A 14,765-nucleotide genomic window follows, 5' to 3' on the forward strand; every position below is an offset into this window, starting at 1 on the left:
AATGCGGTCCGGGGGGGGGGGGTGCGCCACAGAGGGGGGGTTCACACCGTGCTGCACCTGGGGGGGGTGCGCAGCGGCGACCAGCCCCGGGTGCCATTAGCCCTCGCTACGGCACTGCTTCTCTGTTATTATACATCTTCTCAGTCTTTGGCATCCTTGGACATCCTCAGTGACGTTCCTAGAGGGGCTGACGCCCGGGGCGGATCGCCGATCCACCCTGCCCCCCAGGTACAGTGCCCCCTCCCGAATGCAGCGCAACACTCCCCACGAAAGAACCCCCCCCCCCCGGGTGCACACCGCTGGGGGGGTGCCACGTGCGCCTGTCCTTCCTTCGTTCACCACCGCCCCCCCCCTAGGAACACCACTGGACGTCCTCCCATTTTTATTTTAGATTGTTGTATTCCGTGGGGTTTCTTGAGATCTCCGTTCTCTGGCGGATTTCTTTTCACATGTTATGAAATCAAACATACATAGGAAATATCAACTAAAGTTTATACGTAGCCCACCCCTCTTTAAAATATTCTTTTTAAGTCATATCAAACCAAAATGTTTACTTATAGGGGTGTAGAGAATAATCCATTTCTGTGTCTAAAATGTAAACTTCTTAAGTTCTTAAGTTTACCTCATTTATTGTATTCATGTTTATATTTGGCCATTTTGACTATTGTTATGCTGTTAACATAATTGCAAGTTTTATGTTAAACTGTACCTGCTGTGCACCGCCATGGGTGAATCTCTTCATAAAGGCAGTTAATAAATCCCAATAAATAAATAAATAAATAAATTATTATATCCCTTGTTGTCGTCCCTACATATCATCATAAAAGTGCAGTAGCTTTTTCCTCCTAATGCTCACCTAAGCTGCTGTCACTTACTCCGTCAATGCGTAAAAGGAATTGTTAGGACGTGGCCTTAAGCTGCATGCATGACCACACGAACTGCAGAGATATTTAAAATGGGCCTTGTCCATTTCACATAGTTGAGAAAAATAATGAAATGCGTCACGGCTCTAATGGCCTTGGAAGAGAAGTGTGGGAGGCATGTTACATGACTCCCAGCTTTCTTGCCCAGTCAAGGATAGAAAATATGCTAAATATAAAAAACGATTGTGGCTAGCCTAATAATGTTCTTATTTCATGTACATTTGAATTGGTTTATTTTAATAAATAGGAAAATGTAATATTAGTACATTGTAAGGAGGCTTAGGATAAGCCCCTAGGAAACAGGGAACACACTTGAGGGATGGAGTTTCCAGATTCCCTACACCTCTAGCAGTCCATCAAAGGAAGGAGTGGCTTCAAGTGCGGGGGGGGGGGGGGGGGGGGGGGGTTGAAAGCCCAGGCAGCTAAAAGGAAAAGCAGAAGCAGAGGAACAGCCCATGGAGACAGGGCCTCAAAACACAAACATTGTGAAAAGACCCGAGGACATAGATGTTTCTAGATGAAGCCTGTAAGCAGGGGGTTGAAGAGAACAGCCCTAAAGCTGCAGAAGAGGACCTTGACGGGGAGATAAGTTTTGATTGTTTCATTTTGTTACCATTTTGTTCCAACACATAAGACATAATGGTTTATATAAGCCCAAAGGCGGCACAGGAAGACAACGGTGTCAAGTAACACTGCAGGGGAGGAGGCCACACCATCCCTAGTGGCAAAAGATGGGAAAAGGCCAGGCCTGCCCCACTGGGGTCCCCAAAGCCAACCTTACAAAGGACTAATAAAAGAGCTTAGGGGTTTAGCAGGAGAAACTGAAGGATAAAGAAAGAGACTGTATGGTGTGGAGTATGGAAGCCTCTCACAGGAGTACTGCAGATTTAATCTGGCTACCTAAGCGAAAGCTGTGTTTTGCTGTGTGAAACCATAATAAAGAACTGTGTTGTTTGAAAAAGGAACTTATTCTTCAGAACCGCTCTTTTGTTATCTTTTCAAGCAATGGGTCACATATACACTATATGTATGCTATATTTGTTATTTTATGCATCATGATATAGAAGTAATAACTTTGCGTTTCCTCAAAGAGAAGTGAACTGGGGGTGAATGTGATGTTCTAGCCATCTTTAAACAGTAATCTAAAACGTACTTCAATAATGTCCTATTTTATAACAAAAGAAAAAAAATCCAGCATCAGTTGAATACCTTCAAATGCAGGATCGTTTGGCTAAGGGATTTTGCAAGATACAGAGTAAAAGGCTGCATGAATGAGGATTTATCCTGAAGTATAAATGTGGGTGAGAAAAGTTGCTATTCTCTTAACCTCTGCCTTTTGTTTAAATTCAGTGTAATAAATTATGTAGAATATTGTTTATACACCTTTCCTGTACGCCTCAGTAGCTGCAGGGAACAGTGCATTGTTACAGAAGCCATTTCATTCTACTCATTCATCTCTATTGACAAAAAATGATCTGTGAATGTTAAGTCAATGTTTGGATGTAATATTCCGAAAACAAATTCTTAAAAAATACCTACATTGCTACTTGCAAGTCTTCTGGTGACACGCCACAACGGAAGCTCAAAGATTAACCTTTGAGCTATTAACAGGGCAGAAGCTGTAGACACATAAAGGGTTAAATAATCTATAGATAATGGTGGTAGGGTGAGGTGAGGCAAAGAGAGCTGGGAATGTTTGAGACAAAGAGCAATCTGAGGTGGAGAAATTGGATTGGGTAGTGGAAAGGATAAAGGTGAGGTGTTCTGGTTGGCTTCCTTGGGTGGGGGGGGGGTAGGAGGGAGACGGAAAGGTAGTGAGGAGTTTGTTTAGCTCTAAATTTGTCCCACCCATCCATTCTCTTTGCGAGGGGTGAAGAGTTAAGTTGGGTTTGTCCAGGATTTAGTGGGTAGTATTCAGTGGTGTGCTGGAGCAGGCTCTCACAGGCTCGCAAGAGCCGGTTGTTAAATTTTTAAGAATTTTGGGAGCCGGTTGTTAAAGTAGGGCCCTCCATGGCTACTTTAACAACTGGCTCCCAAAATGTGGGCTTGGGCCCCCTGCTGAATTCTCTTTTACTTTGCTGGTGGGGATGCTGAGCCCTGCCACCCAAGTAAATAGACTGCTGCTGCTCCCCGCTCCTTGTTTCCAGCTCTGAGCAGCAGGCTGGGACTTCTCCAGCATGTGTGAGAAGTTTCAGTATGCTGCTCAGAGCAAGACCTTGGGAGTGGTGACAATCCATTTATTGACTGCCAGCAAAGGTATGCCTAGTGTGCCCGCACGAAGGGAGGAAAGAGAGAGAGGCAAGTGCTGCTCCCCCTCCCCCCCCCCCCCCCCCCCCCCCGGCCACCCCTGGCCCTTCCAACTGCAGAGCTGGCTACGTCCGGAGAAAGAGCCTGTTGTTAAAAATTTACCAGCACACCCCTGGTAGTATTGTAGACCGAGGTTGGGGCGGTCGCAGCTAGGCAGAAAATTGGGTGATAAATTAACAATGGGTTAAATTGATCTGCCATAAGATGGATTTTGAACAAGCTCAAGTGCTTTAGTGATGAAAATTTGGGCCCTGAAGCACTGCAGAGCCCCTTTTTAGGGGGGGGGGGTGGGGGTCATTGGCTAGTATGTTACCATCCAGCTACACAATATATTTGGTTTTGCAAATGTTACAAAATAAATGTATTTTAATTTTGGAGTGTTAGGAGAACTATAAAATTGTTAATTGTTGGATTATGAATTCTAATAAAGCTGCGGCCATTGTTTGCCACTAAATGTTCAGGTTTATTTCATTTGATAACAGGGGCGTAGCCAGACACTGAATTTTGGGTGGGCCTGGGCTCAAGATGGGTGGGCAGAAGAACTCCACCTTGTCCCACAAGTGATTTGGTCTCTCCCTCTCTCACCTGTATGCCATATGGGTCTCAAACATACCCCCTCCTCTGCATACTTTTTAAATAGCAGATTTTCACAAAAATCTGGCTGTGAATACACACTGCTCATGTTGGCCCTACAGCCTTCTGTCTGATGCAACTTCCTGTTTCTGCATAGGAGGGAATACATCAGAGGAAAGGCTGTGGGGCTAGTGTGAGCACTATGTATCAGTTGCTGCTCGCTGCAGGTGAAGATTTGCTATTTAAAAAGTATGCAGGAGGGACATTTGTTAGGAGTTTTTGGCTGGTGGGGCTTGGGGATCCCTGCCAGCCACATCATAGATGTGCTGCTACTGGTTGGGCCTGAGTCCAAAGTGGGTGCGCCTGGGCCCACCCTTGGCTACGCCACTGTTTGATAACCCACTTAGGGAAAATCCTTCAAAGTGGAGTACAATAAAAAAAAAAAAAAAAGTATGTTATAATAAGTACATAAGTACATAAGTAGTGCCATACTGGGAAAGACCAAAGGTCCATCTAGCCCAGCATCCTGTCACCGACAGTGGCCAATCCAGGTCAAGGGCACCTGGCACGCTCCCCAAACGTAAAAACATTCCAGACAAGTTATACCTAAAAATGCGGAATTTTTCCAAGTCCATTTAATAGCGGTCTATGGACTTGTCCTTTAGGAATCTATCTAACCCCTTTTTAAACTCCGTCAAGCTAACCGCCCGTACCACGTTCTCCGGCAACGAATTCCAGAGTCTAATTACACGTTGGGTGAAGAAAAATTTTCTCCGATTCGTTTTAAATTTACCACACTGTAGCTTCAACTCATGCCCTCTAGTCCTAGTATTTTTGGATAGCGTGAACAGTCGCTTCACATCCACCCGATCCATTCCACTCATTATTTTATACACTTCTATCATATCTCCCCTCAGCCGTCTCTTCTCCAAGCTGAAAAGCCCTAGCCTTCTCAGCCTCTCTTCATAGGAAAGTCGTCCCATCCCCACTATCATTTTCGTCGCCCTTCGCTGTACCTTTTCCAATTCTACTATATCTTTTTTGAGATACGGAGACCAGTACTGAACACAATACTCCAGGTGCGGTCGCACCATGGAGCGATACAACGGCATTATAACATCCGCACACCTGGACTCCATACCCTTCCTAATAACACCCAACATTCTGTTCGCTTTCCTAGCCGCAGCAGCACACTGAGCAGAAGGTTTCAGCGTATCATCGACGACGACACCCAGATCCCTTTCTTGATCCGTAACTCCTAACGCGGAACCTTGCAAGACGTAGCTATAATTCGGGTTCCTCTTACCCACATGCATCACTTTGCACTTGTCAACATTGAACTTCATCTGCCACTTGCACGCCCATTCTCCCAGTCTCGCAAGGTCCTCCTGTAATCGTTCACATTCCTCCTGCGACTTGACGACCCTGAATAATTTTGTGTCATCGGCGAATTTAATTACCTCACTAGTTATTCCCATCTCTAGGTCATTTATAAATACATTAAAAAGCAACGGACCCAGCACAGACCCCTGCGGGACCCCACTAACTACCCTCCTCCACTGAGAATACTGGCCACGCAATCCTACTCTCTGCTTCCTATCTTTCAACCAGTTCTTAATCCATAATAATACCCTACCTCCGATTCCATGACTCTGCAATTTCTTCAGGAGTCTTTCGTGCGGCACTTTGTCAAACGCCTTCTGAAAATCCAGATATACAATATCAACCGGCTCCCCATTGTCCACATGTTTGCTTACCCCCTCAAAAAATGCATTAGATTGGTGAGGCAAGACTTCCCTTCACTAAATCCGTGCTGACTTTGTCTCATCAGTCCATGTTTTTGTATATGCTCTGCAATTTTATTCTTAATAATAGCCTCCACCATCTTGCCCGGCACCGACGTCAGACTCACCGGTCTATAATTTCCCGTAGGTAATGTATTGACTTTTTATGTTTTTTGTTTTAAGGGTTTTATTTTTGACTAGTAAAAGAAGCCCGTTTCAGAGCAAATGAAACGGGCTCTAGCAAGGTTTTCGTTGCCAACACCCACCTCCCTCCCTCCCTGGCCAACCCCTTCATTGTTGTGGCATTGCTCCGTCCCCAACGTCATGACGTTTGACGCGAGGGCGGGGCCCGGAGCGATTTCCCCCCCCCCCGCCTCCCTGCCAACCCCTTCGTTGTTCTGCCATTGCTCCGCCCTCGAGGGCAGGGCCTGGAGCGATTTCCCACCCCCGCCTCCCTGCCTCCCTCCCTGCCAACCCATTCGTTGTTCTGCCATTGCTCCACCCTCGAGGGCGGGGCCTGGAGCGATTTCCCACCCCCCGCCCTCGAGGGCGGGGCCTGGAGCGATTTCCCACCCCCCCCCCCGCCTCCCTGCCAACCCCTTCGTTGTTCTGCCATTGCTCCGCCCTCAAGGGCAGGGCCCGGAGCGATTTCCCACCCCCGCCTCCCTGCCTCCCTCCCTGCCAACCCATTCGTTGTTCTGCCATTGATCCGCCCTCGAGGGCGGGGCCCGGAGCGATTTTGGTGGCTTCACCACCACGAACCTTCGAACCTTTTTGAAGGAAGTCAGAGCTTGGCTTCACTGAGGTCAGTGTCCTCAGAACGTTGAGGGTGAGTTTTATTATAGTAGATTAGTGTTGCGGTGTGCCTGCAGTTTGAGTACCCATGTTATCCACCAGAGCAATCATCCTTACCAAAAACCTTTTCACAGATATTATAGCCTTTTAAAAATGCAGCCACTTTGCCTCTCATCTGTTTAGAAATCAGATCAAAGAGACGGTTATCTAGCATTACCCCTTTTCTATTTTTAGAAGGTTTTACAAAAGTGGTCAAAAGGTCACACGCTAGTGTAAACCACTATAAAAGCTCTACAGTACTAACTGAAGTTTCTGTTTTAGCCCAGAAGGAACAACAGATTAGTAAAGAGTTTAACATGAACTTCTGCTGTGGAAGACTAGTTCATAAATCTAATGAAGGGCTTCGCGTAACAGTGAGTACCGGAGGAATTGTAAGACGTTCAGTGGTGTCGTTAGATACACTGGGACGCCATACAAGGTGTGAATAGTACCTTATTATTAATGAATGCCTCGATTAAAGGTGAAATACTAGATAAAAAAGTTTAATCAGGGTGGGAGGCAGGGCTGGTGGTTGGCAGGCGGGGATAGTGCTAGGCAGACTTATACGGTCTGTGCCAGAGCCAGTGGCGGGGCTGGTGGTTGCGAGGCGGGGATAGTGCTGGGCAGACTTATATGGTCTGTGCCCTGAAGAGCACAGGTACAAATCAAAGTATGGTATACACAAAAAGTAGCACATATGAGTTACCTTGTTGGGCAGACTGGATGGACCGTGCAGGTCTTTTTCTGCCGTCATCTACTATGTTACTATGTTACTATGTTTACTAAACTGTGCTAGTGATTCCCACACAGCACATGGCTGGTGCACTTTAGTCAAAGAGGTCTGAAGTGACAAAACCATTATAAATGGAAGTATCATTTTCTTGCATTGGAATTCTCTTCCAGCCATAAATTTACCAAAGAAAGAAAAGATGGCTGCATGGTAGTACAACACATAGGTTTTAATTCTATCCAACCTATAAATCTTCAGGTTTACATTTTGAAAGGGATGATGAAATCACAAGTCCCATAAATCTTTCCAGGCAGTGCCTGTGAAGTCAGGAAATGGAGGAAAGAGATCAATTAATCTAAATAAATTATTCCTGGGGCCTCCAGGGATACTAACTTTATAATAATCATACTTTTAGATTACCTTAATCAGTGGGAATTGGTTTAGAGATTCAAGTGTTTGTATTGTTAAATAATTTCTGGTTTTAAAAGAGAAAAAAAATGAAATCAGGTGTATTATTTCCACTAATATTGGACAATAAGTATGTTTCCAACCAAATTAATTGACTATACACCATCTTGGGTTTGAAGAAGCCAACCAGATGATCAATGTGGAATAATGATTCACGTAAATAATAACTGGGGATAATCAGGTTAATACCACGTTTTCTTTGCTTACTGTTGTTTAATTGATCTCCTTGTCTTGTTTCACTCTCCTTATTTATTTTGTGGTCTAAGAAAGAGAAAGATTGTATATAATCCATTTATCTAGTTGAGATTGTTTTCTTCTAAAATTGTATTATTGTACAGTCATCTCTGTATTACTGTTTGCAAGTGACCCTTGTAAAATGAAAAATTATAAAAAAAATGATTAAAAATAATAATAATTATTATTATTATACTTTAAAACATGATAAGAGTACCCTAGTTATGTATTATCAGCGATTTAGGTGCAAGAGTAAAAAGAACTTCTACTATTAATACTTGGGTACCACTAAATGAAATTTAGAAAATTACAGGCTGAGAGAAGAGCATCACAGTCATTGCAGTAGTAATAATAGAAGTAGTCATTATGACAATTTGGATTTCATCCAAACAGGATTTCATTATGTTTAGAATCTAATGCTTCATTAAAAAAGATAAATACAGCCACTGCACATTGGCTAACATTGCCTTGGAAACTGCTGGGCAGCTTCCAAAGGAAGAGAACTGGAATGCCATTGCTGTTTTTATCCAACTGCAGTAGGGTAGATTGAGGTTGAAAGAAGTAAAATGATTCTCCTGGAGCCATACACAGGACTGTGAGAGTGGGATTTCAATACATCATTCTATTCTATTTGTGTTTTTTTATATACTGCCAGCTCTCCCAAAGGGTTCACAGCGTTTTCAAAAAAGAAAAGAAATAACCTCATCGTGTGAGGGAAGTTTACAGTGCAATTAATAAACCCAGTAATTGCTTATATCCATTAATAATTCTTATATTTCATAATATATCTAACATACAATATTAATTGAACAGAAATGTCTTTAAAGGTCTCCTAAATATAAAATAAGATTGTTGAAGTCTGATATCCTGAGGTAACTCATTCCAAATTTTTGCAGCTTGAAATGGAAACAGGCTCTCAGGAATAGTTTTAAAACAAATATTCTTAGCGTCAGGGTACCCCATTTGAAAGGTGTGCACCCCATTTGAAAGGTGCGCAAAAAGCAGTTATTACACCTAGAAGCCGGAAAGTTCGATAACTCTATCGCATCTTCAGAATTCAAACCATGTAGTACTTTAAAAATCAAACAGGCTACGTTAAATTTAATTTAATCATGCCCCAGTGTCCTCCTGACCCACCATTTATTTGCTGTGACCTGATGTCTAGGCTGCATTTTTCTAACTCTCTAATACCATTTATATGGAACCAGATAAAAATAATGGAATGACATCCGAGATTGGGTGGCAGAGCCGGTGGCGGGAGGCGGGGATGGTGCTGGGCAGACTTATACGGTCTGTGCCAGAACCGGTGGTGGGAGGTGGGGCTGGTGGTTGGGAGGCGGGGATAGTGCTGGGCAGACTTATACGGTCTGTGCCAGAGCCGGTGGTGGGAGGCGGGACTGGTGGTTGGGAGGCGGGGATACTGCTGGGCAGACTTATACGGTCTGTGCCAGAGCCGGTGGTGGGAGGTGGGGCTGGTGGTTGGGAGGCGGGGATAGTGCTGGGCAGACTTATACGGTCTGTGCCAGAGCCGGTGGTGGGAGGCGGGGCTGGTGGTTGGGAGGCGGGGATAGTGCTGGGCAGACTTATACGGTCTGTGCCAGAGCCAGTGGTGGGAGGCGGGACTGGTGGTTGGGAGGCGGGGATAGTGCTGGGCAGACTTATACGGTCTGTGCCAGAGCCGGTGGTGGGAGGTGGGACTGGTGGTTGGGAGGCGGGGATAGTGCTGGGCAGACTTATACAGTCTGTGCCAGAGCCGGTGGTGGGAGGCGGGGCTGGTGGTTGGGAGGCGGGGATAGTGCTGGGCAGACTTATACGGTCTGTGCCCTGAAAAGGACAGGTACAAATCAAGGTAAGGTATACACAAAAAGTAGCACATGTGAGTTTATCTTGTTGGGCATACTGGATGGACTGTACAGGTCTTTTTCTGCCGTCATCTACTATGTTACTATGTATCACTCATCTTAAAAATCAAGAAAATATTTTCAAAAAACTTCATACTATGGCAGAATTAAAACATACAGTACCAAGTTTGGCTTTATTCGCACATATCCTTTCCAGAGTTTCTAATTAATCTAGAGACCCCTTTTAATGACCAGGAAAAACACAATCTGTGAAGTTAAATGGAAATATTTTTTCACTCAATGAATAGTTAAGCTCTGGAACTCATTGCCAAAGGATGTGGTAATAGTGGTTAGCTTATCTGGGTTTTAAAAAGGTTTGGATAAGTTCCTGGAGGAAAAGTCTATAGTCTGCTATTGAGATAGACATGGGGAAGACACTGCTTATCCTGGGATTGGTAGCATGGGATGTTGCTATTGGAGATTCTGAATGGAATATTGCTACTCTTTTGGGTTCTACATGGAATGTTGCTATTATCTGGGATTCCGGAATCTTGCTACTCTTTGAGATTCTACATGGGATGTTGCTACTATTTGGGTTTCTGCCAGGTACTTGTGACCTGGATTGGCCACTGTTGGAAACAGGATGCTGGGCTGGATGGACCATTGGTCTGACCCAGTATAGCTACTCATGATATTCTGCCATGTCAAAATGTTATTCCTATCACATATATGCACAGTAGCACATATGCAGTTTGGGGGTCTTTTACTAAGTTATGGTAGCGTTTTTAGCTCACAGTAAAATCAGCTGGTGGCAGAACTGCCAAGTTACCCATTCCAGGAGGGAGACTTTTTGGCCAGTCCTGATTTTAAACTTATATCCCAAAGCAGTGTAGTATTTGTAGTCCATGATTCTATCCATTGAAATCAGTGCTACAGGTCCCATAATGCACCAGGATGAAGTTGGCAGAAATCCAGGACTGGTCAAAAAGTCTCCCTCCGGGAATAGGTAACTTGGCAGCTCTGTGGTGGTAAATGCCGAGATGCCCATTATATTCCAATAGGTATTTTGGCATTTACCACCAGCTGATTTCCACCGTGAGCTAAAAACTCTACCATGGCTTAGTAAAAGACCCCCTTTATTTCATCAGCTGGTGACTCCTATAGATTTAACACTTGTAAACGTACCAAGGCTAAGCTTGAGATCTCGGGGGCCTATTAAGTAAAGTGGGTAAGAATTTGCAGCTACCATGCTAAAATTACAAGCAGTACCTGCAAAACCCCTGTACTTTTGGGGGTATTCCAGCATCTTCTTATAATATTAATGCAAATAACATGTAGTCATGTGATGTTAATTGTACCATGTTATCTACCATGTGAACAGTTAATGGATGGTAACTTATTGCATGTAAACTATAAGGTACAAACCCCACCCATCCCGAGCTCCTTTCCAATAGAAAGTTACACATGCTAATTCCTGCCTTTATCTGTCAAGCCGCCTTGCTTGGGTCAACTTCCTAGCCCAGCTTTGTGCACGGGCGCCTTGCTTCACCTGTTCTCGCAGGAAACACCCAGGGTACATGGATTTTCATTTGGCCCTTAATTTTTCCTCAGGTCTAAACATACAGTTTCTCCTTTGCAAAAGCTGGAGGGAAAAGTGGCCTAATGGTTAGTGCAGTAGCCTGAGAATCAGGAGACCAGAGTTCAATTCCCACTGCAGCTCCTTGTGACCCTGGGCAAGTCACTTAACCCTCCATTGCCCCAGGTACAAAAACTTAGATTGTAAGCCCTCTAGGGACAGAGAAAGTACCTGCATATATAATGGGTACAGCACTGGTCTAGTAGTGCTATAGAAATGATTAATAGTAGTACTGTTAACAGAGCTTTTTTTGAGGCGGTAGGGAGTACCAGCACCTTTCCCATTGTCTGCTAAAATTGACCCACGGACCCCAAGTTTTAATGAAAGAGCTCAGGCTTTACACACCAATTCTGCCTTGTCATAGATTCTGTGACTGGTTGCAGGGGGCCTGGCTATTGTGGGGTGGGTCCCTCAGTGATCACCCCACCCCTGAAGGGTGGCCCGGCATTTGAGTACCGGCACCTTTTTCGCTAGAAAAAACGCACCGATTACAATATCCCAGTGCCATAAGTCAGAGAAGGAGAGGTACTTAAGAGTGTCAAAGGAGTGTGCAAGTATCACCTTTATAATGCTCCCATAACCCAGTGTTGAATCCCTCCACATCATCTGTATTCCTCGTCTCTCAGCAAGATATCAGGCCCCCTCACCAGTTTTTAAAGTAACTTGATTTTGTATCAAAGCTTTGTTAGTCAACATGAAAAAAATAAATAAATAGAAATATCCTACTTTTTCTTTCTTCAGAAGAGACGGTGTATTGATTTCTCCTGCAGTTAATAATACACCCACACGGAAGGTGGATCCAGTGTTCCGACAGAGTAAACACGGGAGTGACAGTGGCAGCTAGCAAAGTCAGAAGAAAACTCAATGTTTCAAAAGAGAGGCTCTGATATCCAACAATGTGCTGGACAACCATTTGTATCTGGAAGGCAGAGAATTAAGAACGTGAACCTTTCTAATCACGTAAATGCATTTCAAGGAATAACATTGCACTTGCAAGATTAAAAGTCGAGACAGAACAGATGCGCCGCTAGCCTGAGAGTTAGCCTCTCAAAGTAACTCAGATTTTCTCCAATTTACAAAATCCGCTCTCAGCCTGGTGTGTGCAGAATTAAACAAGCACCACTCAATAACAAGGCTGCACGCCTAATTTAACACACCTTGCAGGAGATTTTAAACAGGTTTTAATTTTCACAAACTTAGAACTCATAGTGCCTTTCTAACATAACTGTAGCCCGCTAAAAACAAACAGAAAAATCCTCTAGTCTTTCCTAAAGTTAAGCTTAATTTCTCAATCACACAGCTGAGTAAAGAATGCGACTCTCATGACTATAAATGAGGAAGTGGAATATTTCCTAGCCCCCCCCCCCCCTTTTTATAAAAACCCAAACAACCCTTCCACATGCCAGAGATTTAATCTAGCAGCCTCGTTTCCGAACAATTAACCTTTAAACCGAGTTTTAAAAAGTATGTGAAATGTTAGTCATTTCAACTTCTAGATTCTATCGCGGGTTTAAAGCGTTTCTGAGCCTAATATCAGTAGGAGAAAGAACTTAACACATATATTTTGTTTTGTTTTTTTTTACCATCATCGGTAGCCATAAAATGACTTTGGTTAGTGCGAGAATGAGAGAGAAACGTTTCTGAGCGAATAATCTCGTTCCGCTTCTGCTCTCCCGTACGCCGTTCCTGCAGGGAGGATCCGGTTCACAGCCTTCCCCGAGGCTTTTCTTCCCTACCACGGTCTCTGAGCTGGGAAATGTGTTTCTGAAATTCCTCGAGGTTTTGTGAACGGGGTCCTCCGGAGAAATAGAAGAAGAAGCGTTACTTCCCAGGGGTGTGCCCGGTGTTAAGCAGCCTCTTGAGATTTCCTGATAATTGGCATAGAGGCATTGTGGCCGGTCATCTGAGCACAACAACTGGTGAGTTAGAGGGACAGAAAAAACGGCCAGGTTGCAGAAACACAGCAAATAGAGTACAAAAAGGAACAAGGCAAACGTACTGGTGCAGTCAGTAAAGTAACCCCAGGACGTGGGGACAAAAGTGCCCCAGCCACAGAGGGGCGAACAGCTTATCAACAGACTAACCGTCCATACACTGAAAATGACCCACAGAATTCTTACTGGCCTTCTGGTAGCCCCGTCCAAGTGACCGGTCTTTTTGGTCGTGTAGAAGTTGTAAGAAACTAGAAAAGATGCTTTCAGGTTGCTAGAAATCCCCTGAAACAAATAGAGCACAGCCGCTGCAGTGCGAAGAGGAGGGGGAAGAGCATCCCTGGACCACTGGATTAGCAGAAACATAGTCCCCGACAGAACAGTTATCAAATCATCCACTGACAAAAAAGTCACAAGCACGGAGATGGTAGTTTTGCGTGGCATTTTCAGCAGGCACGCTACCGAATAGATGCTACCCAGCAGGGCTGCGAGTATGATTATAAATGTCAGACAAAAGAGAAGGAGATTGAAAGTTTTTTGCCCCTTAGGTACATCCGTAAGGTTCTGATTGCCAATGAAATTGTTTGTCTGGTTGACTGGTAAATGGCTGGGCGTGACGAGAGACATTGTTGTTGATTTTAGGCTCTGGGAAGTCCGACTATAAGTTACTCCACCAGGAATTTAATTCTTCTCCAGCAAGTGTTTTTTTGTTTGTTGGTTATTACGATTATTTCTTTATCTTCACGAACTGCCCCAGTTGGCAGGATTTCAAAATACACTGATGCAGAAAAGCCGGGTGGGTTCTGGTGGGACATAGTGTTCAAAGAATCCACTTTCATTCGAAAGAGCTACAGTTTAGAAACCCCCCCAAAAGCACCAGTTGCTGAACAGAACAGTGTTGCAGATCGTCCGGAAATAGATTTGAAGTATTTTGCCTGTCACTTTAGAATCCATCCAGTGTCAGCAGGATAATTACTGTTGCCGTGTCGGAGAGAAGACATCTGACATTAAAGACTTGCTTTGGAAATCAATCGGAACGAATGCAAAAAAAAAAAAACGTCAGGCAGGTTCAAAAGCCCTGCTGTCTGAAATGAGAAACGGTGGAAAAACGAGAGCCCCTTTGATTCCTACTGCACTGTTCAAAGCTGCAGGAGGGAGGAGCCTGCGGTCCAGGCAGAGTCGGGGAACAAAACGGAATCCGGTATCCTCCCAAAGACCTGCCTCTCTCTCTCTTGCATCTGCCACACACGGTACGGATAGAGGAACCCACTGCATATATTTCCAGCTCTTGACTAATGTACGGATGAATCCGGGGCTAGCAGCACCACCACGTTCTATTGCTTAACCCTTTCACGAAAGATTGCCTTCTTACCTATTCTCTTCACTTCCACTCCGTTTATCTTTCCTGTAATTATTGTTTAGGAGAAAGATGGTGATACGCTCAAATATTCAGAAAAGAAAGCGTGTGCAATTTATAACCAACCAATGGCCAGAAAGCGCAGAA

General features: G+C 44.4%; 1 protein-coding gene across 1 annotated transcript in view; it reads right to left on the reverse strand.

Moving 5' to 3' along the window:
- Positions 1–14,259, reverse strand: part of GPR149 (G protein-coupled receptor 149) — an 87,079-nt gene extending 72,820 nt beyond the window's left edge. Inside the window, exons 1-2 of the mRNA XM_030217102.1 lie at positions 12,914–14,259; positions 12,057–12,249 (exon numbers count right to left, since the gene is read on the reverse strand). Coding sequence (XP_030072962.1) covers positions 12,057–12,249; positions 12,914–13,888 — 1,168 coding nt within the window. The 5' untranslated portion in view covers positions 13,889–14,259. The remainder of the gene's footprint in view (positions 1–12,056; positions 12,250–12,913) is intronic.
- Between the last annotated feature and the right edge of the window lie 506 nt (positions 14,260–14,765).

Source organism: Microcaecilia unicolor, chromosome 10, assembly GCF_901765095.1.
Source record: "Microcaecilia unicolor chromosome 10, aMicUni1.1, whole genome shotgun sequence".
Taxonomy (NCBI): Eukaryota; Metazoa; Chordata; class Amphibia; order Gymnophiona; family Siphonopidae; genus Microcaecilia; species Microcaecilia unicolor.